Source organism: Oreochromis niloticus, linkage group LG9 (assembly GCF_001858045.2).
Source record: "Oreochromis niloticus isolate F11D_XX linkage group LG9, O_niloticus_UMD_NMBU, whole genome shotgun sequence".
Lineage (NCBI taxonomy): Eukaryota > Metazoa > Chordata > Actinopteri > Cichliformes > Cichlidae > Oreochromis > Oreochromis niloticus.
In genome coordinates this window covers 29,249,134-29,275,140 of record NC_031974.2, presented here as the reverse complement: position 1 = coordinate 29,275,140, position 26,007 = coordinate 29,249,134, and the positions used below count along the sequence as shown (strand labels likewise).

The following is a 26,007-nucleotide window of genomic DNA, read 5'->3' as shown; positions in this document are numbered from 1 at the left end:
CCCTGCTCTTCAACAGTGGGAAGCAAACAAACGAGAGGGGGGCAGGGCAGGGGAGGACGGGGACGTGCCAGAAAATCGAGTGTGTGCGTCACATGCTTGTTGAAGATCATCTTTTTGGGATTTAAAAAAAACAAAAAAAAACAAAGTGGGTTCAGCAGGTGAATGAGGCTTAAGACTTTCAACAAGGCACTAGCAAATGAACCAAACCTAACACTCCAAGGAAATAACCAGTGCTCGCTTTAGTTTAACATGTTTATTACAATACATACATTTCACATTTGACCTCTTGTTACCCTGCGCTAACTCAAGAGGTGCTCCACATACACACCCACCCGCCTGCCTCTGACCCGCTCGCAGTTGTGATACATCTCCTAACCTTGGGTGCTATGGGGAAGAGAGAAAAAAAAACAAACAAAACAAAAAACCAAAACAAACAAACAAACAAAAAAATAAGTGTGAATATTGTTGTGATTTAGCTCTCACCACAACAACTCTTTATAAATAAACCCTTTTCTTATGTTTACTTAAAACTGCACTGCTGTTAGCAACTGTACAAAGGAATGAACCAGTGATGACACCTGAATGTAAAAAAACCAGGAACAGAAACAGCGGGAGGGTGGGGGAGAAAAAAAGGAGGGGTGTGATGTCTCAGGAGGAGGTGAGGCAGGGCAGAGGCCAGGGGAGTGGAGCGGGAATGGTCCAAAGCAGCACGCCATCATGTCTTTCTTTTTTTTTTTTTTTTTCTTCCCATCACTCACTCATCACACCATCAGGCACTGTTTATTTTCAGACTGGGAAATGCAGGGCCACCAGAAAGCTGCAAAACGAATCAGTGAACCACTGGAAGCACAGACCCACACAGAGGGGATGTCTGCCACGCCTAAGTACATGTTACAGTTCACCACGAGAGGGTGGAAGGAAGAGAATCTAGACAGAGTAGATTTGAAGAAAAAAAATAAAATAAAACCCAAACTACATCGACGACAGTGTGTTATGCTTTATGCTAGGCTTCTGTGTAAATAAATGGCTTCAAACATCCTCCTCTGTTTCCACACAGGTCACACATGCTCAGTGGTTCAGCGATCTATGAACTGACAAAATGAAGCTGTAAAGTCTGCAGACGAGTTAACATGAAGGAAAAGGCTAGCTAATGAATGTAGCCGCCTAGGCGTTGATTAGTCTGGATGTCAAAAGCTTTGATAGGCATGGCTTTCCATGGCTTCAATCTACAAAACATATTTACAACATAGATAATAACATCTACAAGAAATCTACATCCCCTCCCCGTCCACCCGCCAGCCACGGGTTTTTACAAAACAAAGTCTTGTAAATTGCCCTCCCCCCTTCCCCTCATCCTCCCACAACAGCTCTTCCTTTCTCCCTCTTGGATTCCCAGCCCAACGGTCCAAAGCAAACCTGACTACAGCTCCTGTGTGTGTGTGTGTGTGTGTGTGTGTGTGTGTGTGTGTGTGTGTGTGTGTGTGTGTGTGCGTGTGCATATATGTGTATGTGTTTGTTAAGACTGGGCTCAAGAGGAATTGAACAACCCGTTCTCCCTCCAGCTTCCGACTATGTGCAATGGGTCTCCCCACCCCCACCCTCCCCCACTCTTCTCCGACACCTGCTCCGACTTGCAAATCAGAAGTTCTCAGACCATAAAAGAATTCTGATTCTTCAGCTTTTCAAGTTCTTTGATTTGCTGTCTCAGAAACAGTATCCTGTGGGGAGAAAAGCAGAGAACAATGAGTTATGTGCAGGTGTGTTTTACATCATTAACAGGGACTCTTCTAAAACACAGACCCTCACCTCTGCTCACGCAATGTTGCTTGTATTTCACAGACTCTGACCAAAGACCGCAGGTTTTTGAGCTCGGTGCAGTTCTCGGACATGCAGATGCTGCCCATGGTGTGAGCTTCTTCACGTAGTCTTGATGCCTGTGAGAGTTAAGACGAAAATCATTTGAATGATGCTTTCATGAAGATGTAGCCAAAACCTGTAGAAATGCCAGTGGTACAGACCTGCTTCTCTGCGTGTTCGGCGGGCCATCCCTGCACGTGTTTGATAAGGTTCTCGTTGAAGTGGGCAGCCAAGGTGGGGGTGAAGGAGCAGGAGGGTCGGGCTGCTGAGGGGGCAGGGGGAGCGGAGGCCGAGTTGGAGGCGTTGCTGCTGCTGGAGGCGACGTGGTTGGGACCTGGGGAGGGACTCCTCTGACTGCTGCAGTGAGCACAGTGTTGGGGAGAATGTGAGCGATGTGCATGAACAAACTGACATGTGACAATCATCCTGTTTACAACAGCCCTCTGAGGTAGAATGCTGAACGTGGTAACGTGAGTTTCACAAGATGTCTCAGTTATCTGTATTATAGTTACAATCGATAGATCAACATAGTACGGTGATCTAGAAGAAAGCTGGCACATTAATGTGCCAGCTTTCTTCACACTGCACACTTGTGTGTGCAGTGTGAGATTTTCAGGCCTTTGTTTGACACTTGTGAGCAGCATGCAGGCAGCGGACTGATGTCAGGCCAGATCTATCTGGTTCTGTGCTGATTTGCAACAGCCTGATGGTCAGCTGTCCTGGAATGTGTTTGCCAGGGTCCAAGTACAACAAATGTAATTGTTCTGCTTGGTGTTAATGTGCACTTTAAATACACAACACAATAAACACAAAGCACACTGACTCGAGCAAGAAACACTGTCAACAGCCTGTAATTTGAACTTGCTAATAGGGCTGTGCGATATGACCAAAATCTCATATCCTGATATAAGACATCTTTCGTCCCGATAACGATATAAATCACAAAAATGTAACATTTTCTATAAATTCTGTGAATCTCCGGCAGCTCGACTTGCATGAAGTGTTTCCAGCTGGGCGTCGTGTACCTGGAGTCGAGTGTTTTGACCGATGCATGAAACATTTTTAGACATAGGTTGTAACGGCCGCCGTTTTCTTTGTGAGTATTTATTACACAGCGTGCTGCGGGGAAAAGCCTGTTCCAACGTTTGAGTGTAAGGTTTATTTTTTAGCACCTGGCGGCTCTTTTTTACTTCGCATCCGTAAATACTCTGCATACCCCTTCACGTGATTCAGTTTATTTTGAAAAGTCTCAACAGGATCTTGAGCTTTATTGCGAAAGGTTTATGTGGAAAATAAACAAGCGGACACGCGATAGTTTTACCGTCGTTGTTGCTAACGACAACGCATAAAAACAGGCGCTTGTCCGTCCATAGTGTGGTTATATTAAATATAAGAGAAAGAGAGAACTTTAAGAAATTAATATAGCCACTACAGTGACCATCAAAACGATGAAAAAATATTGCCGTAAACAGTTTATTTTGCGACACCATGAAACAAATGATAGCGTAAAATGAAACGATAGACGTTTTTATATCGTCATCCAATATGTATCGTTATCGAACAGCCCTACTTGCTAACTCATAATGCTAGTACAGTAGTTCCCAAAGTGTGGGTTGGGGCCTCCTTGGTGGGCCGTGATAAAAAACAGAAGTACAGTCTGACAGATTGGCCAACTCTGTTGTTGTTTTAAGTAAAAGAAGCAGCTTGACATGGCATAAAAGTAACTCTACCCAAATAGGCATTTAAAGCCACTGCAATTTACTTTGGGTAATTTGTACAAAAATAGCTCTCTAGAGTGATGTGAAGCAGTACTTCTGATGGAGTGAGTGATGGATCTCCCCCCCAAAAAACTGAATTCGTCCACTTGATTGCCTGATTCACGCGAGACTGTGACATGAAAATATGGTTTCAAGGCCCCTGAGATTCTGCACAAAAATGGGATAAATATGTTGAACTATATTTACTTTGCTCTGCTGCACTCTAAACTCAGTATGTTACCATGGATATATGTCAGCGTTAATTTATAACAATGTCAGATAACAGAATATTATTGTTTACAAACAAAAACAAAAAACTAAAATCCTCTCCCCCCCTAAACCAGTAAGAGGCAATGTCAGGGCAAAAATAAAAAATATAAAATACAATAGAAGCTGAGCATAACAAGCTGACATCAAAGTTGGACGGTTCTGTAAACTGGGAGGTTTTGAATTAAGCTTAAGCCCCTTTTCCATTAGCATTAACTCAGATCTCAGATTCTGACTTTCGGAATTGGATTTTGAATAAGACTCTCCATGTACAAGAGATAAGCTCAGAGGAAAGTCATGTTCAAACCTGTTCACACCAACACTAAATACACTTCACAGCAGTAATGAACACCTCCAATCAAAGGACTGTTGCACAAAATAAATCAAGACCTAGAAATGAATCAAAGAGCAACTCACTGTTCCATCAACAGCCAGCAGAGGGCGCAACAACACCACAAAATGAAAACTGAAAACAGCTTTTGAGTGCGAGTGTATTTTCGCTAATGCAGAATTTCCACTCTCTGATAGCAGATGTAGATGAAATCAGTGCCCAGAGATTAATATGACTCTAACAAGATGTGTCTTAATTACTTTTAACCAATTCTGCCCTCAAGAAGGGACAACCCAAGCGTCATGAACTCACACATATTGACACCTGAACCCAAAAAACATCCCTTGTTTCTCTGAGAGCTCACCTACTCATCATTCATGTCATAATTTCAAGCAACCCCCCTCCCCCCCAAAAAAGTGAGATTTATAAAATGAACTCTTGTTCAGACACTGACCCTTGGCGCTGGAGGGTGCGTGGGGAAGATGTGGTCGCATCATAACTGTGCTGCTTATCGCTGGAGAGGGGCTGCTGGGATGTGGCCTGGGGGTGAGATGCCTGCTTTGCTGATGGCGTGCTTACCTAAAACAACAAGACAAACAGCACGTCATTTCACTGGAACAGACTACTGCTATACACAATGGCTCAATCTGAAGCATGTCCGTCTATCTCACAAACAATACATGAAACAGACTGCCAGTGTCACTCGTGACTGTAGGTGGATATTTAATAAATTCAAAAGACTTTGTACAGACCTGTACAAATGCTTAACATTCTTCGGAAAGCATTTCATGATCATAATTGCAAACTATTGATTTTTTTTTCTCCTCTGAACTTTTATTTTCCTTGGGAAATATTCAATATTCACTAAGTTGGGAGTTTTCAGTACCTGCCTACTATTATACTATCTTACTTTTGGCTGTGTGATGACAGGCTGCGTGTTGAGGAGGGGCTTTAGAGGACCAGCGTTGGTCTGTGGTGTGCTGATCCTCGGAGACACATAGGACCTTGGCGATGAGGCGTCTGATGTTAATGACATTGGTGACTGGTTCGACTGCTGAGCTGCTAGACATAAACAAAACAACAAAGTCAGTCTAGGGGATCAAAACAACTTCAAATACAACTTCTAAGTACCTCACAGGAAACACACAGGAAGCCGACGCAGTCATTTCACAGCACACATAAGAGACGACATAAGCATACAGTGGTGGTATAGAAACACTTGTGTATGCGCTTCATTTACCTTGGTTGGAGAGTTGAGCAGCTTGAGAGAGGATAGTAGTGATATTGAAAGCTGACGGTCCAGCAGTGAGGATCTTATGAAGCATAGACTGTAATGACGCTTGTGTGACGGCAGCTGTGAGAACTACAGAGAAAAGCAAATGGACACGCGGTTAGAACTGATGACACGAGTCCTGCTACAAGAATAGTTTAGGTACTGCACTGCAGTAAGTCTGACAGTCAAAACTCAGATATGTCTCCTATAAACTGGTTTAGAAATTAGAAACAAAAGCAGAGCCTATCAGTTGTGTGTTTACAGAGATGTTTCTGGTGGGGATATGGTGGTGATCAGTGTTATTCAGCACAAGTGATCCTGTTCATTAACCGAGATCAACTCTATGCTGTGCAATACGACACAGTATGCATGTCCATATGTCTGCTGCTTTGATTGTCAACGGCATCTCTGAAGAGTGAAACCCACCTGTCAGAATATAAATGCGAGGACATAACAGGCCCTCATTTGTTCCTTTTTTGTCTTTAAATACATATAAAAATATTTTTCTCTTGCAAGTTTGTAAATGAGATGTCACACATAAGGAGAGGGAAAAATCTTAAATCTTCAGACCCACACTGCTCTCTCGTCATATATAGCTCATTCACATACATTTGTAACAGAAGGCAACAGGGAAATTTGATATACATATAGAGCAGGGCGATATGACCAAAAATATTTATCACGATATACATTTGAAAATTTGCGATAACGATATAACTGACGATATAATTGACACTAGACAAAATACTTTATAACTCCACAACTTTATTAGTGCAAAAGACCCCATCAATGTATTTTCACTTAAACAAGCAGCTGTTTTTTATGTGCATTAAAGTTAGATAAAAATTTAACAGTGCAAATTCCTTGCTGACAGTTTAACCAAAAGGCATTTCCAGTGGAAATTGGCCGACATATCCTCAGCATAACCATGTATAATATCCACAAAACTTAAAAAGAGGTTATACACACACAATACGGTAATATTATGTTGAAGCGCAGTACGTATCACTCCGCGAGGCTCCTGCCTACGATAGCCGTAATGCTCCGACAATCCATCAAGCGGTGCGGGTTCGTAGCTTAGCAAAGTCGTACTAAAACATTTGACAGATTTTTGAGCGCCGTGTACCACATAAAATCGTTTCGAGGTCAGTAAACACAACCAGAATTCATACATAAGGCACACGGGATTATAAGGGGCACTGTCGATTTTCAGAAAAATCAAAGGATTGATTTTAAGTGTGCCGTATTTTCCAAACAACACGGTAATAACGACGGCCCGCTAGCATGCTCAACCAAAAATAGTGCTTTGTTGTGTATCTGACGGACGAAAGCTAAACCAGTTCCACACCACTGAAGTTGCAGCATTTTTACAAACCAATTCTGGTTCATCCGTTTCATTTAACGATCCACTTTCGCTCTTCTCATTCTGCGTCGCCGCCATGTGCGTATGTAAACATAGGCACTGCGCATGCGCGTTTTACCCATATTCTATCGCGATATTTCATTTTCCTATTGTTGCCCAAAATTACACCGGTATTACCGTGAACGGTATGATATAGCCCAGCCCTATATACATACATAAAAAGTACCTTAGCCAAAGTTATTATGCTGCTACAAATACACCCCACTCATAACCTGCTACCAGAGACATTTGAATTATTGATCAAAAATTCTCTACACAACCTCAGAAGCCACTGACATCAAGACCAGGAAGCTCCTGACCATGCACGGAGGGTTTCACCCCAACTTCAGCACCCTGAGGCTGTATGCTAAACTGAAGGAAGACTGGTGAGTGTCAGTACCACAGTCGAGGATGAGATAACGAACACCTACGAATACATCAGGAAGATGGCCCTAACTGACCGCGTGCTCAGTGAATACCTCAGGCAGCAGAAACCCGAGAGAGAGGGGCAACAGGAGAACCATCATGGAAGGACAGGCCCCTGCATAGTATGTATTACCAGCAAATAGAGGAAGTGGCTGACATCCAGAAATCCTACCAGTGCCTGGACAAAGCTGGACTGAAAGACAGCACAGAGGCACTAATCATGGCAGCACAGGAACAAGCTCTGAGCACAAGATCCATAGAGGCTAGGGTCTACCACAACAGACAAGACCCAAGGTGCCCCTGACACAATCCAGCACATAACAGCAGGGTGCATGATGCTAGCAGGCAGGGCATACATGGTACGCCATAACCAAGTGGCCGGCGTAGAATACAGAACCATCTGTGCCGAGTATGGCCTGGAAGTCTGGAGGTCAAAATGGGAGACCACCCCCTAGGGTGGTTGAAAATAAGCTAAGCTAAGATCCTGTGGAACTTCCAGATACAGACGGATGAAATACTGATGGCTAACCAACCAGACATAGTAGTGGTAGACAAGCATAGGAAGATGTCCATAGTGCTAGACATAGCGATACTGAATGACAGCAATATCAGGAAGAAGGAACACAAGAAGCTGGAGAAGTACCAAGGGCTCAGAGAAGAGCTTGAGAGGATGTGGAGGGTGAAGGTAACAGTGGTCCCAGTGGTAATCTGAGCACTCAGTGCAGTGACCCCCAAAGCTAGGCGAGTAGCTCCAGCAGATCCAAGGAACAACATCCGAGATCTCTGTCCAGAAGCGCGCAGTCCTAGGAACAGCAAAGGACCCTCAAGCTCCCAGGCCTCTGGTAGAGGACCCGAGCTTGAAGGATAAAGACTGCCCGCAGGGGTGAGGGGGGAATTTTTTTTTATTGAAGTTCCCACTACTATGCCAGGGTTTACACCATGAGCTGGTACCACAGTGACTCACACTGGTAAACATTGAAACCCTTTCCATCATCTTCATCCCGACTCTGGAATCTTGGACATGACAGAGTCTATCAAACTGAAGCAGGATGACTTCTAAGGACATCTAGCAGCCATCTGGTACATTACAACACATTCTAGACTTAGAAAAGTCTGTGCTGTCGTTCCCATTTTACAATGAATGCATCTCATCCCACTCTGACAGCTGAATCTTTCCTTTCAGTGTCACATGGTCAGATGACATGTTCTCATCTAGCAAACCCTGTGAGGTTCATCCAGACATCAGCTATGCAAACAGCACCGCGCTGACGATGTCGAGTTAGGACTCTACTGTGCTCAGACTAACAGGACAGATTATGTCAAAGCCTCTAACAACGGTGTCAGAACAGAAGCTGATAACAGTAGTTAATAATTTCAAGTGCCTTCTTGTAACCAGTGGCCATCAATCACCGTCTTTGCTGCAAGCTGAATGTGGACAAGTTGAATATGTCAAGTGGATCTTAAATATATTTCTTCTTACCTTCGTTGATTTTTGCCATGTCCACACTGGCGTTGTTGAGCTGCAGGGCAGTCTGAAGTGCTGGGAGAAGCTGTCGAAGCAGGGTGGGGTCCTGGAGGAGCGGAGGAGCTGGGGATTGAAGGACTGGAGACACGGGTACTGTAGACGCCGACGATCCAGGTGGGCCTGATGACGGATTCAAGCTCCCAGAGCCAGATGACGACTGAGACTGGGTGGCAAGTGCTGCTGCAGGCTTTTCCACCTGGGACGACTCTGTGGAGCAAAAAGATATAGATGCAGTTTCATCAAAAGTGGAAGTCCAAAATCCATTTCCTCCAATAATTTATGGTCCAACATAAAACAAAACCTTATGCTAAAAAAACCAAACAACATTCATCTGAAAAAGCCCTGTGCAGGAACTATCGTTCACTTTCCAGCACAGGTTGATATGCCAATAAATGCAAACAAGCCTCTGTGATTGCTTCAACATTTAACACATCCCTGCAAATGAGACACCTGGTCAAGCAGTCAGCATTGTAAATGCTGCATGTGGTTCTGTTTCTGGTCTTAGTACTTTAAATCAGTGTTGTGGCATTTGATCAGGCTTTACAAGACTTTCTGCTGTTCCAGCTGGATCTTATAGATTGTGTTTCAATGGAAGCACAAGCACTATGCCAACACCTTCAGAGGCCTGTGCATGACTGGTTACAGTATGACTGCCCATAAACGGGGCAAAACAAAACTGAACCCTTATGATTCATCGTATTTTTTCTTGATCTGAAAACAAGAATTCAGAATCTAATTTTTGTCATTTAGTTGTTTATGTTAAACGTTTCACAAAGTGAGACGTTAACTTCCTTTATGGTTGCAAACGTAGTAAAAATGATCACAATAATAATTTTAATAACTGTCTTTTTGAAAGACTACGAAGGAAAAGAAGAACCGTGACCAATATCAGCCCTGAATGGTACATTTGCATTACTAATATACAATAGGATTGGGTGATTGGACGAATATATCGACTATCGACGATAGGCTGAGCCCATCGGCGATCGTTTTACAATAGCTATTTATTTATTTATTTATTTGCAAATGAGTAAGTTTGCTAATAATGATGGAGCTAATAGAAGCAGTCAACAGCAAAAAAACCAAAACAAAAACCCCCCACAAAAGCGCTGTTTTAACAGCACCCTCTTTCATCTGCGAGCAAATTCACCCTCCTCAGAGTGCGCCCAAATGCTTGTTGATGAAGCTGCAGAAGTTGGTGATAGCCTAGCATACTCAGCCGGATGGTGGACATGTACATGCTCATGCAAGTTGGTAATGGCCTGTATTTAAGTTAGTTGTGGTTGTGTTTGAGTACTTTGCTCGCACTACACATCTGCACAAGTGGCACACCGCTTTGGTTACATCCTTAAGTTTACCTCTTTCATCCCAAATGGGCAACTTGATATTTTTTTTAGTGCTGTCAGCGTTAACGCGCCGTCATCATGACTAACGCAATTAACAATTAACCCATCTGGAGTGCAGACTGAGTCAAAATCCCTGAAATGTCTCTGTCAATGCTTTTCGGGCAGTTTGTCCAAAGTTTGTTCATTCTGCGCTCCAGATGGGTTGAGCGCGTGAAAAATTTTAACCGTGATGACCGCGTTAATGCTGACAGCCCTAATTTTTGGGGGAAATTAGTTGTCCATGTTTGGACTCCTGTGTTGTAAACGCGCAAATCAGTCCGTGCATGATTACATTGCTCCGCCTATCAAAAAGTCTGCGAATGCTCAAATGTAGCCCATCGTCGATTATTGGTTGGAAAATTTTTGCATATCGCCCAACCCTAATACACAATACTAGTAACATGGACGGCTGTAGTGATGCATGCCACTATATGATGCTTTCATGTGTTCATACAGTCCCAATCACAGTCCTGTTCCATAACCCTCAGGATCATTTAAGAAATTCCACATGACCGTCTACTGCACCCCACCTCAACAGCGATGGCGTACTGCGAGAGACCCTACTTAGGCAGTTCAACAACCCGAAAACATTCAAAGAGGGAAAGTTTTTTTTCCCCTTTGCCATCAGAACGTCATGACTGAAAATGACAATGAAATGCACATTTCTGCACAGATTTGGCCTTTTAAAGGCATGGGGTCCTAAACTTTTGATCAGCTGTAAAACAGCCCGTTTCAGGTTTAAGTGTTGTTTTCAATAAATTGGATGCTCAAAAAATGTTTTGTCTCACTCTCATTTCTTCTTGTTGCATGTTGAAGCTCTACTTGGAACCTTGTTAAGATCCAACCATGCAAATATGATTTTTTTGCCATTTTTCAAGTGGTCTTTAAGTTTTGATCAGCACTGTATTAGGGCTTGTGTAGGTTCATTTTTGTCATTTTATTTGACCAATTTAGTCTGCATCATTATAAACTGGTTCAACACGCTTCAACTATAACTACCTTGTAAAGCACTAAAAGGAGATTCCGCTTTCATTTTCACAGTTTTATAAAGGTGGTGAGAGTGATATACAGACGTTCATAGACTGAAAGCTTGTGATTAGTGAGCGTAGTGCTGTGGAGACCTGTGGCTGATAAGCACCAATATGGAAACCTCTGTTTTTGTCTGACAAATATCAGAATTCACAACCCATCCAGAAGCAATGACAGGCAAGCCTAATGTCACATGTTGTTCACTTTGATTTTTTAAGCGTGTATGTTATGAATGCTTGTTTGTTCATTTTTAGAAGCTGTAAGCATCCTTCATATAATTGCTTTATTACAGCCTGTTAGTTTTGTCCAGGTAAAGACAAAAACTTCCAGGAGGCAATTTTTGCATTGAGCAAGTGTGTGATCACCACGCTTTAAATATAGCAGCAATTACCGCCTACTGGGTGTCTGTGGACGGTTAGAAAATGTTAACATATTACACAACATAACTTTGCGTTTCTGTAAATCAGAAAGATTTAATGAACATATCTGTCAGGTATGTCACGTACTCCTCTGTTAATCAGGAAGCAGTATAAGGAGTGGTTATTAGATATTCAGAAACAGGTTATTCATGATAAATGACATCCTTTTCTCAGTACACCACTTCATTACATGCTTGTTTACTTTTCAGAAGATTACTACTGACAAACGCTCAGCAACATTTTGCCTGGAACTAGCTTGTAGCAGCCTTGCTTAAATTCCTATCACAATAATAGAAGACAACCACGCTCCAGGAAATCTTTTATCAGATTGTTCAAACACACAGCACCAGGAACGGCCCACTCAAATAACTATTTCCATCTACACGCAGATATGTTTTCTGTGTCATTGAGAAATAAGCCAATAACACGGGGACAATAGGCAGACTCGGTAACAGATTGTGTGATTGTGATTTTTAAAGAACACAAAATCTCACATGATGGTGAACAAGTATTTTAAAAAAACCTCTTTAAACTTTGCGGATCTTATTCATATCTGCATTTCAAATTTAAAGTGTGCACAAACAGTCATGCAGTGGTCACGACTTTGGCCTCACAGAAGGACGTCCTGGTGTCCTGCGTGGAGTTTCACCCATCAGAGGCAACTGCTGATTCGAAACTAGCTGTAGGTATGAATGTGAGCACTAATGGTTGTCTCTGCCTCTGCGTTAGACCTGTAAGAGACCGGTGAGCTTTCCTGTACCCTGCCTTTTGCTCCAGAACTGTTGTGATAGGCTCCAGCCCTCACACGAAACTGAACCGAATAAGCAGTAAAGAAAATGGATCGATGATTAGTGTGCAAAGATGAAATTATTTGGGTTCACCAGCAGCTCTAGTTCTGCAAAACAGCCTCATACAAAATAAAAACCTTCCCTGATGTTGGGTTTGGGTCTCTCTGTGAGGCAGTGTAATCAGCCAAAGACTGTTTGATACTTCACTCTGTAACACAACTGTATAGATGTGGCTGTAGTTCCAGCATCTCTAGCGTAAGATCTCTTCACAGTCCCTGTTTTTCCGGTGCTCAAATACATATTTATCATGGATGTTTGTGAGTAGCTGACTACTCGATTTAGTACTGCTGCCCCTGATACTTGACAAGAGAAACTGCAGTCTGTTAACCTAAATATATTTTATTAGTGCCTGATCTCTGGATCTAAGATGCTATACAGCGACTAGCTGCAGCTGCAGCCCCAGCAGATGGCAGCACCAGTGTAGCTATGATGGGAACTTGTGAGCATAAAAGATCATTTAGAAGCTAAAAAGTCAGATGGACCAGTGGGAAACAGAATATTCTGACACTGTGTCCATTCAAACAAAGCAACACGCACACATTCAGCACAATCATGTGGACACTAACCTGAAACAAAAGAAGGCTGCTAGAATTAGCACAGCTAGAGACCCTACAGCCATACTGATACTGCATGTGCGCACAGCATAAAGTCCATAATATTTTAGATGCACAATTAGGGCTGTGTGATTTGACCAAAATATCATATTCCAATAACGATATGAGATTTTATATATCTTTGGCTGATATATATCACAAAATAGTGCTTTTTCTGTAAATTCTGTGAATCTCAGGCAACTCGACTTGTGAAGCGTTTTCAGCTGGGCGTCGTGTACCTGGAGTCGAGTGTTTTGACCGATGCATGAAACTATATATTTTCAGATGTAAGTTGTAAAGGCTGCCATTTTCTTTGTGAGTATTTATTACATGGCGTGCTGCGGGGAAAAGGCTGTTCTAACGTTTGATTCAAAGGTTTATTTTGAGCACCTGACGGTTCTCTTTTGCTTCTCATCCGTAAACTCTCTCCATACTCTTTCACGTGATTCTTGTGTGGGTGGTAGAGGAAAAAAAAAAAAAAAAAAAAATTGCAGTAAACAGTGTAATTTGCAACACCACGAAACAAACGATGGCGTATAATATGAAACAATAGATGTTTTCATATTGTCATCAGATATATTTCGTCATATCGCACAGCCCTACACACAACAGCATTTAAAATATGCATGTTACTGAAGAATGTGATTATTAGAACGTGGTTCTAATGGACACTCCATCTCACTGTGCTCAATTTACTACTCATAAAATTTGGTGATTAGACTGATTTTTATCTCCCATTTCATTCACTAGTAAATTAGTTGAAATAAAAACCATTAAACCATTTTACCAAGTGATATTAAACACAAAGCGCTTTGTCAACTTTTGCCATCCAAACAAAATAGAACGATTGTACAGGATTGCCATGGGAGTTCTTCAGCTCCCTCTAGAATTCTGCTCAGAAAGTAGTCCCAAATATTGTAAAAAATGCGTATCATATTATCCAGTAGGAAAACAATGCAGTGATTTTGCAGATAAATTACTATGATCAAATCACAGTCAATAATTCTGTGAAATGTAATGATCTGGTGTCAAACTGACTACAACAGACTCGACCCGACTTGGTTGAACAGACAGAATGTCAAAATAACAACTATAATTAGATAAACTGAGATGTGTTCCCTTAACTTCACAGCAGAAATTAATAGCTTTGAACTCAATTAGCTTTAGCTCACTGCCACAGTACACAACATAAAACCTCAGCAACACTGTTCAGTCATTTGGAGTCTCAGTAGCTTGGTAAAGAGTTCCTTAGCATTGATCCACCAGAGAGCACCTCAACACTATCATTACTGATGAACCAGTAATAATCTTTAAATGTATTTTATTTAGCTGTGTAGAAGGACTGTTACTCATAAACATCTGCCATGCCAAGCAAAGAAACAAACACGCACACAAAAAGTAAAAGCAGTTTTGACATAGTATGATCATAAATAGCAGACCCAATTAGAACAGTGCATGATTTAATAGTGTGTGGAACACTTACTAGGTCCAGTAAAGCCAGGGGCTGCCGATGCTTGCATAGCCTCCCTTCTGTAGTCCCTGTCCTTTGGAAAACTGTTGACAACAGCAGTCTTTGTTGCCTCTTTTTGCCTCTGTTCTCTATGAAACGCATACAATACAAATTAACCATGCATGCATTCTTTATGTGACAATACTGGGACAAAGTCCAGCCTATATAATGAAATACTTTTAGCTACCTCTCCAGCCATTCTTTGGGCTTCTCCCACTGGGACACTTCTGTCCTGCAGTTGTAATAGTATTTCTTTCCAGAGGAACTGATGTGCTCTGACCAGTCATCACCAGGTTCATAAGGCTGAAAAGAAATATATATTTAGGAACATGAAGCCAATGAGACAGAATGAAAGAGTGTGTGTGTGTGTGTGTGTGTGTGTGTGTGTTGGCAGGTTCTGATGCAAGAGCTTGTAATACAATCTGAAATGTACAAGAGATATTGGGGTGAAAGCAGAAAGCCTAGGAAGGCTGTTTGCAGAGCGGCTTTGTAAGAAGAAGGAAGACTCATTCTAGAGACAGCTTTGGCTGTTAAGGCATCAGGCTGAAAAGGGTTGCTTTTTAAAACATTGCTGTATTGTCACTGAAGTTTTTTTTTCTTCTTCATTTCCAACATTTAGAAATAACCTAACAATTTAATTCAATATTATGGAGGCAAACAGATAGAAAAGAGCAGAAACTTGAAGTTTACATATCACTGAGAGAAAAGCAAAGCAGAAACAACTTCAAATAAAAGCACAAGTATATGAGTGTAAGAGGAGGATTACCCTGATTTATGTGTGACATGTGCTTTAAGAATGTCATAGGGGAACTTAGATTAAATGCAAGTACCAAAAAACAACACTACTTTTTACACCTGTGAAAGACACATCAGCAGGTGCTGCTGCCAGGAAACAATTCAGTCTATTGCACAGGATAGACAGACTTTAGGCCGTTATAGCTTCCTGTGTTAAGGAAGAGGCGATACTTACTGTGTCTGAGGTCTTGCTGGGGTTAGAATGTGAGTTGGAGCTATGAAGGGAACTGTGATTGTGAGAATTTTCCTGTGGAGAATAACTGGTCCCTGCAATGAAACACAGCACAGCAGAGGGAGAGATCCATGAGTAACACACAAAAAACAAACAAAGTTCAGTGGCATCACTGAGTGCCTGGATGAAGCAGTCTGTGGCAAGCATCAATGTTCTCTCGGCCAACTTAACTTCCAGGTTGTACTTTAACAAGTAAGCTCCATTAATGTAACAGTGTATAATTTATTCCAGCTGGCCTATCAAATAATTACAAGCTTAAAAATCTGAGAATTAATCTGCCTACTTGATACATTTGAAGACAGCCAACACTTCAACAGGTAACAGAACAAGTACAACAATCCGATGGAAACAGCGAACCTGCTTTTGGATATGAACTCTTTCATCTTTACCAAGCTATTATTGGATGCTACAAGAGTGTGCATTTTGAGATAATATGCCATAACATTTTTAAACTGCTTTGGTGATATAACTATATGTCAGTGAGGCAGAACAGCAGGCAAGGTATGCGTGACAGAAAGGCCTCTGGTGATTATTGTTTCTGCACATGCAGCATAAGGAGATGAATGACTCAGTGAGCATCGCTCTGTATAGACTAGATTCTCTAGCGGTGGACACACAGGCATCACTACAGTGTGCTACTGGTGCAAAATGAAAGTTTCAGCTTATAAACTTTACTAGCTTGTAAATCATCTCATTTAATAATTTTTATTAGAAAAGCTGACTAGCATCTTAGGTTTACAACCCAAGAAATAATTTGAGCATATTTCCAGGATAATTTTGTGACATACGGCTGGTCAGACAGATCAGTCCCATCCCATACTAACACTCTTTATCCATTTAGAAATTACACCCATAGTCTCTTATTTACAGATGCTCAAAAGCAACTGGACAACTGACTGAAAAGCAGTTTATATCATTTCACTGGACCTCTCAGGTCCAATGCAATGTGGATGCAACTGAAGGCTGAATATCCAAAACAGACATATTAAACAGATACTGGGATCCTGAGCTGGTGCCTCAATGCCCGACACTATACATACCCTCCTCCCACCAAAACCCCACCTGCCAAATACCTTCAAAAGTTGCCCAATTGTACTGTAAAAAAGATGATAATTAAATAAAAATTAATGCATGAGGTCAAAAACTATGAAGAGATATATTGACACTTTTGTTGACGAATAAAAACGAGATGAAAATGATCTGGAGAGATGGGAGCCAATCAGAATTAAGTTGTGTAGAGAGGCGGGACGAGTTAACGGAGTGAACATGTGGAGTAACGTTCACTGGTTGAAAACAGGATATATTTCAGTCAACTGAATCAACTTTAGATTTAGTCTACGATAATCTTATGATATTTAGTGAACTAAAACAAAGAATTTAGAATCCTAAATTATGACTAAACTACATCTAAATTTTCTGTCAAAATTACACTGTCGGATCAACTGAGTATCAGTTTACATGAACTCAATCTGTACCAAATTCAGTACCAGAGCATATCCGGGTTTGAGGAAGAACAAGCGCAAGACCATGTTATCTCTCTCAATGTTGAAGACAAAAACATTTTTTAAAAACCTCCCCCATACACACAATGCTTTCTGGAACATTTCGAGTACAAAGCTAGCCACACATCTAATCTGACAAAACAGCTGGTCAAACACAAACTATCTGAAACCTAAAGAGTGTACTGTGGCCTGAAAGCCAAATTCACCAAAGCACCTGCAGTTAATGTCTGTCACCAACGTGTAAGAGGACATCGTCAGCTTCACTGACATCTTCGGGTAGTTATGTAATTGGCTAAGGTGGGGTTTTCTTCCTCCTTGGCTCTTTCCTCCAAGTCAAGAAATGTCAACTCATCTGCTCGTGCAAAATTAATTTCATCCTGTGTGATCAAATGTTTGTGCATGTTGGAGCATTGGGCTTTTTCCCCTCTTTGTTGTGATCAGTCATCACTTAAAAAAGTACTCCATTACACATCACTCACTAAAGAAAGTGATTAGTTTCACAACATTACAATACTTTGTTTCTCTGTAAAATGACCTGAAACCCTTCATCTCAAAATTACCATCAAACAATTTAAACCTGAGGCTACAGTCCCACATACCAGTACAAATCCCTGTCTTTATGAGGACGCATATATGATCTTTCTCTTACTATTTATGTATCAACACAAAGCTTGCAACCCAAAGCAAACATGAAAACCAGCACAAAGAGACTTAAAGCGATCGCTACAGTGATTCTACTTTGGAAATATGAACAGGTAGAAACAGGCTGTAGCCTCACTCCTCATCCCTTTGTTAGCTGTTGAAGTTCAATGTCTGTTTGCTAGGCTGGGGTCAGCATTTACTCAGCTTTAACGTCATTCTGGGTTCTTCGCTAGCTTAGCATTAGCTGTGTCTGCAGGTGCTTGCAAAAAGTCAAAGTTGTGTTAGCAGCATAATGCAGTTGTTTCTGTCTTGGATGCAGTTTGCACTTCACTATTGTGCTTTGGTGCAATAAAAGTAATGTCCATATACATGCTGAGGACTGTGCCACTATTTTGCTTCTCTCGGACACAAACTAAAATCAGCTGATTGTAATGCAAGTGGAACAGATAAGAAAAAATCAATAGGCAGGCAGACTAACAATTCCAAGGAGCTGAACTACTGGGATTCTCATCTTAACCATGAACCCTTTTTTTTGTTACAAAATAAATGTACAAAAGAAAAAAGCGCAACTCAAAGAATCCAAGTCTAATGAGGGATCTTCAACTAAAGCAACGACTTCCGCATGAGCGACCATAAAAATAGTTCCATAGCAGCAACAAATGTCTCTAAGATTAACAAATCCAGTTTGATTTTTACAAACCAACCAGAACTAGAATAAAAATAGCTTTCAATACCCAACACTGTCAAAGCAATTATGACAGAACAGGCAGCATTTTTTATCTACTTGTTATTCTGCAAGCTTGCTTAGACATGGATACAGTAATTCCACAATAAACAGCAGAAAGCCCAGAAAGATGAAATGCTTTACTGAGGAATCATTCTCACCAAACAGCAGGTATGGGACATCACTGGGACATGAAGCACACAAGAGACACCTTTGGTTATTAATTAGCTACACTGACCTGAAGAAACTACACAAATTGAATATTTCTTAAGCATATATGTATATTAAAAGAAAGAAAGAAGTCATTTCTAATTCTGTCACCATAAAGGACTAAATCATTTAACAATTAAATAAATCAGAATAGATACATGCAGTCAGGTCACCCCTGTACAGCCCTCTGTGGCACAACATCGCATTTTAATGAACATCACATCTTTCAATTTGTTTAAAAATTTCACATTTGAAATAAATTAATTTCACTGATTGATTTTGTTATAGAGAGTACCAGATTTCTGCTATCAAGGCATTCCTAGTCTGTAGACAGACACTTCTTCAGGTCAAGGGTAGCCCCAAATTTCATCAACTTAGTAATATGAAAGTTACAGTAATATAACACTACAAGTGTAAACGCATGATTCACTAATGTACAGCTATGTTTAACCCTCACATGCATTTCTAAATGCCTTTTCATTCAGACATGAGGCACTTTTACATGGATGCTGCCACTTCTTTAGACACTCCCACCACACTGACAGAACACTAATTTTATGTTTGAGTGGAGGTAGCAAAAAGGCAGTCCTCTGCCAGTTACAGACTGGCTTCTACCTGTAGAAAGTGTTTGTTGTTGATGGACACAGTGTACAAAAATGGGCCCGTGGACAGTCTTGTGTTGGTGTTTTTCTTGCTGTATTATTTGATCTTTGAGGATTTGGTGAATTACACTCTCACTGCCTTTCCTACTCCTGCCCACTCTTCAACCAATCAACTGGTTTGATGGCTACATAGGTCTTTGTCCTCCAGTTATGCGTTTTGGAGGACTGGATGGGAGCAAGTTCGCCATCTAAACAGGAACGCTTACACAGGCGAGACACATTTGCAGGACCACAAATTATACTTAATAGTACTTACGTGGCATTCTGTACACTGCCATAAGTGACATGACAACAGTATATCAAGTGATATGTAATGCATAAGGTTTTCTTTACAAAGAGCCTGCATTTTAATATTTGGCTAGTTTGTCATTATAGAGAGTACCTATAATAGTAGTTATAATAGTTACAATACAGTTCATGCATCAACTGCAACTTGTTGCATTTCTCTGGTCCTCTGTTTTCTACAGCATTGCAGTTTTTCATTTTCATTACAGCTTTTAAACTGCCGCTCTAAGAGCACCACTTGTGTGAAGATCACAGTATCAGAGTTACTAGAAGTAATTAATGTGCAACTGAAGGCAATAGTCATTTTGAAAAAGCTTATCCGATTCTGCAGATGTGTAAATAATGCAACCTGAAGGATAATGGTTTGCATCACAGTTCACACATAGAAATCTCCAAGACAACTGTTTTTATACACAATTCCAGTGAAATCTGGCAGAAAAAGCAAGATGAATTTGTGCATTAAGTTCATATCTGCTAAACAGATGATTTCAGTAAATAATATAACAATACTGCGACACAGCTATTCAGAAGAAATTGCAAATAAGGAAAAATCATACTGGAGTTAAGACCGATTGTATTCCCTTACTGAAACCTCCAACATGTCAGTATGCCCCATCGACATATTAAAAGTGTTGACTCAACCACGGGACAGAGACAAAATCATATCTAACTGAACACAAAAACTGCTACAACACAGAAACAGAAACCATAACCAAAATTTAGACTTTCTATAGGAGAAAAAAAAATACAAACAAACTGTCCAGTGAGCTATTTTTCTTTGAGTTAACACATCTGCGCGTTGTCACATCATTTTACTAATTTGGACTGGTTCTTTCTACTAACCCTCACAATGCTAAGTAAGAAGTGTCCACAACTATTTACTCTGAGGCTGTAAAAGTTTGTGAAAGGATTACGATACGAGTTGATGATTCAGTGAAGCTCACCTCTGATGGATGACAGAGATACTGAGGTGAGTTGTTGAGGATCGCCAAAACTTTTCCATCAGTAAGCATTTTAGTGAGAGTAACACTGCTATTAGCTGGTTTCAATGAAACTTTCTTTGAGGCCAACAATTCACTCATAAGATTTGCGAATGTGATCAAACTATTTATCAGAGGCAAAGTGCGATGTTTAGGACACTCAAACATCAGCTATCATAACTTGGTTTATAACCAGCTGTTGTTGTTGTTTAACCGGCTTGTTGTCAGCTGTCCACAGATGGAAGGGTAGCATTTCTTTTTTGCTTAAAAATCAGTAACTGCAACAATATCTGGAAATTCTGGACATTGTTTATGCACGTTTTTGAGTGTTAAAACCCTAACTTTAGTTTAGGAAACAAGGTTTCAGGTGGAGAGTAGGACAGGAGCAGAGATGAAAAGGGCAGATGACACTTTAAAGCAATTTTTAAGGCAAGTTTGGTTAGAATGTTTATCAGATTTAACTGGTATGGAGCGCTAATAATGTTAGCATTATCCATTTGAGAAGCCAAAGGATTCAAAGCCTTACCATCAGCTTCACTGAGAACATACACTGTCCTTTCAAGTGTTGAGTTGCTGTTTTCTGAGCGAGTTCCTTGCCAGCTGTAAATGTAAATTTTCAGCTAGCAGTCCTTGTCTGAATGCTTTCAATTTCACATCTTTGCCTGTAGGAGACTACAGTCTTACAGAGAGAGAAAAAGAGAAAGCAGACCAGGTGTTGCTGTTCAGATTGGATGTCGGTGCATCTCTGCAGTGCTCCAGGCTAGTCATTTTGCACTGTTTCAAACATTGGGCTGAACATTATTAGACTGCTGTCATTGTGGATTCTCCCACATTAGAAATGCTTTATATGCAGAAATCTAATTGGAGCACCTGTAATCCTGCACTGAATTTTTGGCTCTGTGGTTCATGATGGGGAATCTTGTTAACCTAAACTGTCAATGCATTTGTCTTCGTCAAAGTAAAGACTTCATGAAACGGCATTTTAGAAACATTTCAAATAACTAAAATTGCAGAGCAAACAATGAGGGAAAGACAAGACACACAGTTTGTAGGGGTATGGATACACTTCCTACACTTAAAAACATGCAAAATGGATCTTTGGTGCTGGAATGTAATGAAATGTGGCCAATGCCTAAAGGTCAGACTAGTTAGCAAACAGCTGTTTTCATCTGGAAAAGAAAGACGCGTGCTGTCCTTATATTGTGAGAACCTATCCATCACGTGGCTGCTTGCATGCAAACTTGTGGCGCTGTTACTAGTGTTCGAGTAGTATTAGATTGCTGTAGTGACTTTTTGCAGAAAAGTGACCAGGACAGCTGACACTCAGATTCCAGAGAGGAGAGCATGTCTGAAAAGGAGCTCAAAACACCACAATACTCCATGCATGGATTCAACTGCTTGCGTGCCAGTTACTCAAAGTTTACCAAAAAGTCCACTTTGACAAAACTGTACTGAAATAATCTTGTTAAAATTAGCAGTTGACCAAGGTGAGGCAACAAAAGGAGTTATTCGCCTCCACAAAACGTGTCCTTCAAGACTTGAATGTCTGTGCAGAGTGTGGTCTTACTCTGGTCTCAATTTTAACTGTACTCACAGAACATCTACCTGTGAGGTTGGAAACCACGATAACCATTCATTCAATCAAATGCAAACTGCAGAGACTAATGCTCAGTGGTTAAAATTAAAACACATAGCGACAGCTTAACAACGCGTTTAGTTTAAATTTGTTTGTTCAAAAACTACCATGGCCGGATCACCCACGGTGTAAAACTGACAGGTGCAGTTTAAATACTGAAGCACTCAGTTGTAAGAAAAACAAAAAAACAAAACAGCGCCTCACTAAGAGAAAGAGCACCTGTTTCTGGAGTAATTAAAGAGAGCAGCTTTATTTCTTTCTAAACTCATTTTATTCCCCGCTCTCACCTCCATCCCTGTCTCTGGCCCGGTGCGTGTGGACACCCTTTGCTCTACTGTGCCCCGTGCTGTCGATGTGCTTGTTTTCAGGGCTGTCAGACCTCCTGAGCATCTTGCAGGGAGGGGTGATGTCTGAAGAGTCTCGCATCTTGTCATGCCGGTGGTCCCCTCCTGGATGGCTCTTGGATGAGTATTTGAGAGTCTGTAAACACAAATCAAATGCCTTACTAAAAACCTCACACTTAAAATAGATCTACGCTTCTGTTATCACCATTAGCAGGTTTCTAAAAGCAGCCATGGTGAGTACAGTCCTCAGCTCTTTAAAGTACTGTCATGTCATTTCATTCATAGTTTCAATGATGCAGAAATTAATTAGCACGAGGAAATACATATGTATAAATTGAGCAGCTTATTTATCGACTTCGCCCCTTCTATAAGCTTATATTTAACAGCCACGTTAATTTAGCCCGTATTTCTGCTCATAACAACGTATGCATGCAAACTAACACATGTTAAATGACGAAGTAAACAACATTTTATCCGACCTACGAGTATTAGCTCGCCATTTCACTTGGCTATCGCAATTTGAATTAGGTAGTGAATACACTGGTTTGCTGTATAAATGTCAAGCACTTTGATATTAAGGAAGCTTAACTGGCTATATCCTTAAAATGACAGATTGCGGTCAGGCCCTAATCGGACTGGCTAGCAAGCAAGCTAACAGTAACAAGCTATCATTAGCTTTCAGCTGTAATAAAACTCGCCCGTACCTTTTCCAAAACAGCCGACTTCGACGAATATGTTCACTCTGTCAAGTCTTTACTAGCAATGCTAACGTTAGGATACATTTACAGGGCTTCAATGGAGGTTTTAAGCAAACCTTTCTACTTTTTGTGTTATTTTCCGCACTGACTGGGGCCTGTTGTGCTCTCCAGAAGCCTGCATTAGAGTGTCCATTTTAATCTTATTTGCTGCTAGCAAGCTAGCAGGAGACGCTTGGCTAACAAGTACCTGATAGGGCTGAGAATCTCTTCGGTCGCACCTGCAAAGAAAAAGGAACCAGTTGTGAATTTTAAGCTTCAAATGTCAATGTTCAGAAATCGGTGAAAGCCCCGCAGCGAGTGAGGGATACAAGTTTCCACACAGTTATTTTGGTTTCAGTAAAAATGGCGGATTGTCAAAGCGTAGCTATGAGGAAAAGGAAAAAAAAATCTGAATAAGTAGGGTTAAAAGGAGGTGTTTACCCATCGCCGAGTCTCGGTTGTTTCCTTGCATACATTACCATCAATGCCGTGTTAGTGTGATTGGAGTGGGATGTGAAAGACTGATAACTGCACTATGTTTTCGTGTTGATTCAGCGACCTGAAATCGCCAGTTATTTTTCAGCCTAGCTTCTGGGTATTGCAATGCTAAATCGGCTGCACTGGTCGAAAGAGCGCCCTCACTCAGTCCATCTCCCACTCTGGCTCACAGCCGTGTCTCTAACAGCCGAGCAAACGTAGCAGAGAAGCTGAGCTGAGACCGGGGTTGCCAGATAGGCCAAATCCACCACTAGGAGCACGCCTTCGTGAAGTCAGAAAATGTTTACCCAGTCATGCTAATAACATTATATGTGTGAGTTTTTGTTGCTCTCTGTCATGTACATATATTTGTTAAGCTCATACTGTTAATTTTACTTTTACATTACCGAATTTGGATATGTAAAACTTACACATAAATGTTTTAATGGCGCATTAAAATCACCTCGTGTGCCAGCACTATGACGTCACTGATAAGTATTTGGAAAAATGACGAGTATACATTAACTTCAATTTTTTTTGCAGACCTGGCAACCTAGCTGCAACCGCTGCAACTACACACACCCCCTTTCTATGGCAACATCCGGGCCACAAAGCGACTGGAGTCCCCTCAAAACTTGCAAAAACGTTAATCTGGGTTGCTGCATCGGATATTTTCTACCCAGAATTTGGATTTGATGCGCGTGGCTCTTGTGGTCCTCCATACTGAATAAACGATTATGAATATAAATATCATGTTTACAGATCTGAGAACCAGTGACTTGTTCTCTCCTGACATCTAGTGGTTGTACTTTGACATCGCAGGTAATATTCATCAAAGCGTCAGCAATCAGTAAAACTGCACTATCTAAAACACGGTTTATGGTATACCACAAACGACTGGGAAGATTTTGAATGACAGACTTTCCTTTGTAAGATTAACAAATGAAACAGGGGCCATTTTTTATTACTGTACTATTCTGCTTTCAGTCAACTTTTTAAAAAATCTGTCTGTTAAAAATTTATGAAAGGGATATAGTAATGATAAAAAAAACAAATCCAAACATAAATATATAAATCCCCAAAGGAATCGTTATGAACTGAATTATAAACGCGTACTACGTTCCCAACACAGAGTTTGACCAGGTTGTATTAAAGTCTGAGTAGCTGTCACAAGGGGGCTGCAGGAGTCCATTGTTCCCAGACAATGCAGCCCACAACATATCCCAAGCCCGAGGACAAAAGAAGCTGCAGTTAAGCATTTTGGCTCACAGTGCAATTTAATGTGGGGACAAGAGGCCACAAACAGGGGGTGTTTCTATTGTTAGCATATTTCAGCAACTTGTTCACACACGCCCAGTGTTGCGTGTGTCCATGTGTATGATGTCTCTGAGCTATATTCAAATTCCATTAATTAATTAATATATTTATTTACGTATTTGTTTATTTGTTTTAAGAATAAAGCAGAAATAAATCAAATCACTTCTGGCCCGTCATTGGGCAGCTTGTTGCTTTCTATCTTAATGTGGCCGGTAGGGGGGAGGTATCACACCACTTTTATGGCTCTAGTACGAAAGGTACAAAAACTCACCTGAACACTAGATTCTGTTGGGTTGTGGTTTTTCTAGTTCTGATTTCTTTTCCAGCTATTTAAAAAAGATACAGATTACAAACTGTTTCACTGAGATCCAGGGAATAAAAACTGGCAAAACATTAGACAAAACATTAACGGCTCGAAGCAAAACAAAACAAAAAAGTCCGACTATGCTACTGTTCGATAAATGAAAATGAATTACTTCACTCCTTATGTCCAGATGAACAGAATCAACCTTTGGAGATTTACTTACCTGGATGATTGAACATGCATCAAGACGTTCACTCCTTATGATTAAATTGGCACAAATAACCTTTGCTTTGGACGCACTTCTGTAAATTTCCCATCTATTTGTCCATGAACATATTTCCTCACCGACCTGATTTTTAATTGTAATTGTGCCTCCTTGCTTACTACGGAAAGGCAAGTTTACAAGGCATTTGTGGATGACGGACAACAAAAACAAGCCAATTAAAATGTAGAATGAATCTCTGGACACGCCTCGATAGAACACTGACCAATGAACGAGCGAATGGGGTTGCCTGAGTGGTGAAAGCCCCGCGCGGCA

General features: G+C 40.9%; 1 protein-coding gene across 4 annotated transcripts; it reads right to left on the bottom strand.

Annotated features, from left to right (window-relative positions):
* Positions 1-238: 238 nt before the first annotated feature.
* On the bottom strand, positions 239-25,802 carry waca (WW domain containing adaptor with coiled-coil a). 4 transcript variants are annotated; one of them, XM_005471654.4, is made up of 14 exons: positions 25,693-25,802; positions 25,437-25,491; positions 23,580-23,610; positions 22,578-22,770; positions 15,593-15,684; positions 14,810-14,925; positions 14,596-14,711; positions 8,794-9,045; positions 5,453-5,575; positions 5,123-5,274; positions 4,667-4,791; positions 2,019-2,214; positions 1,807-1,934; positions 239-1,718 (listed from the first exon to the last, which is right to left on the bottom strand). In XM_005471654.4, exons 1-14 carry the CDS (start codon positions 25,706-25,708, stop codon positions 1,649-1,651), a joined length of 1,665 nt encoding a protein of 554 aa, XP_005471711.2. In that variant the 5' UTR covers positions 25,709-25,802; the 3' UTR covers positions 239-1,648. The 4 variants fall into 4 exon arrangements, with proteins under 4 accessions (XP_005471711.2, XP_019218486.1, XP_005471710.1 ...); XM_019362941.2 differs by having other exon boundaries at positions 5,123-5,271; XM_005471653.4 differs by lacking the exons at positions 25,437-25,491; positions 25,693-25,802 and adding an exon at positions 23,813-24,052.
* Positions 25,803-26,007: the final 205 nt, after the last annotated feature.

Bases quoted from the DNA above. Each gene is read 5' to 3' on its own strand.
- waca (XM_005471654.4), bottom strand. The intron at 23,611-25,436 runs GTGAGTTTTTGT...TTTTCTTTGCAG, and splicing joins CAACAGAATCTAGTGTTCAG to GTGCGACCGAAGAGATTCTC. The intron at 2,215-4,666 runs GTCAGTGTCTGA...TGCTCACTGCAG, and splicing joins CGCACCCTCCAGCGCCAAGG to CAGTCAGAGGAGTCCCTCCC.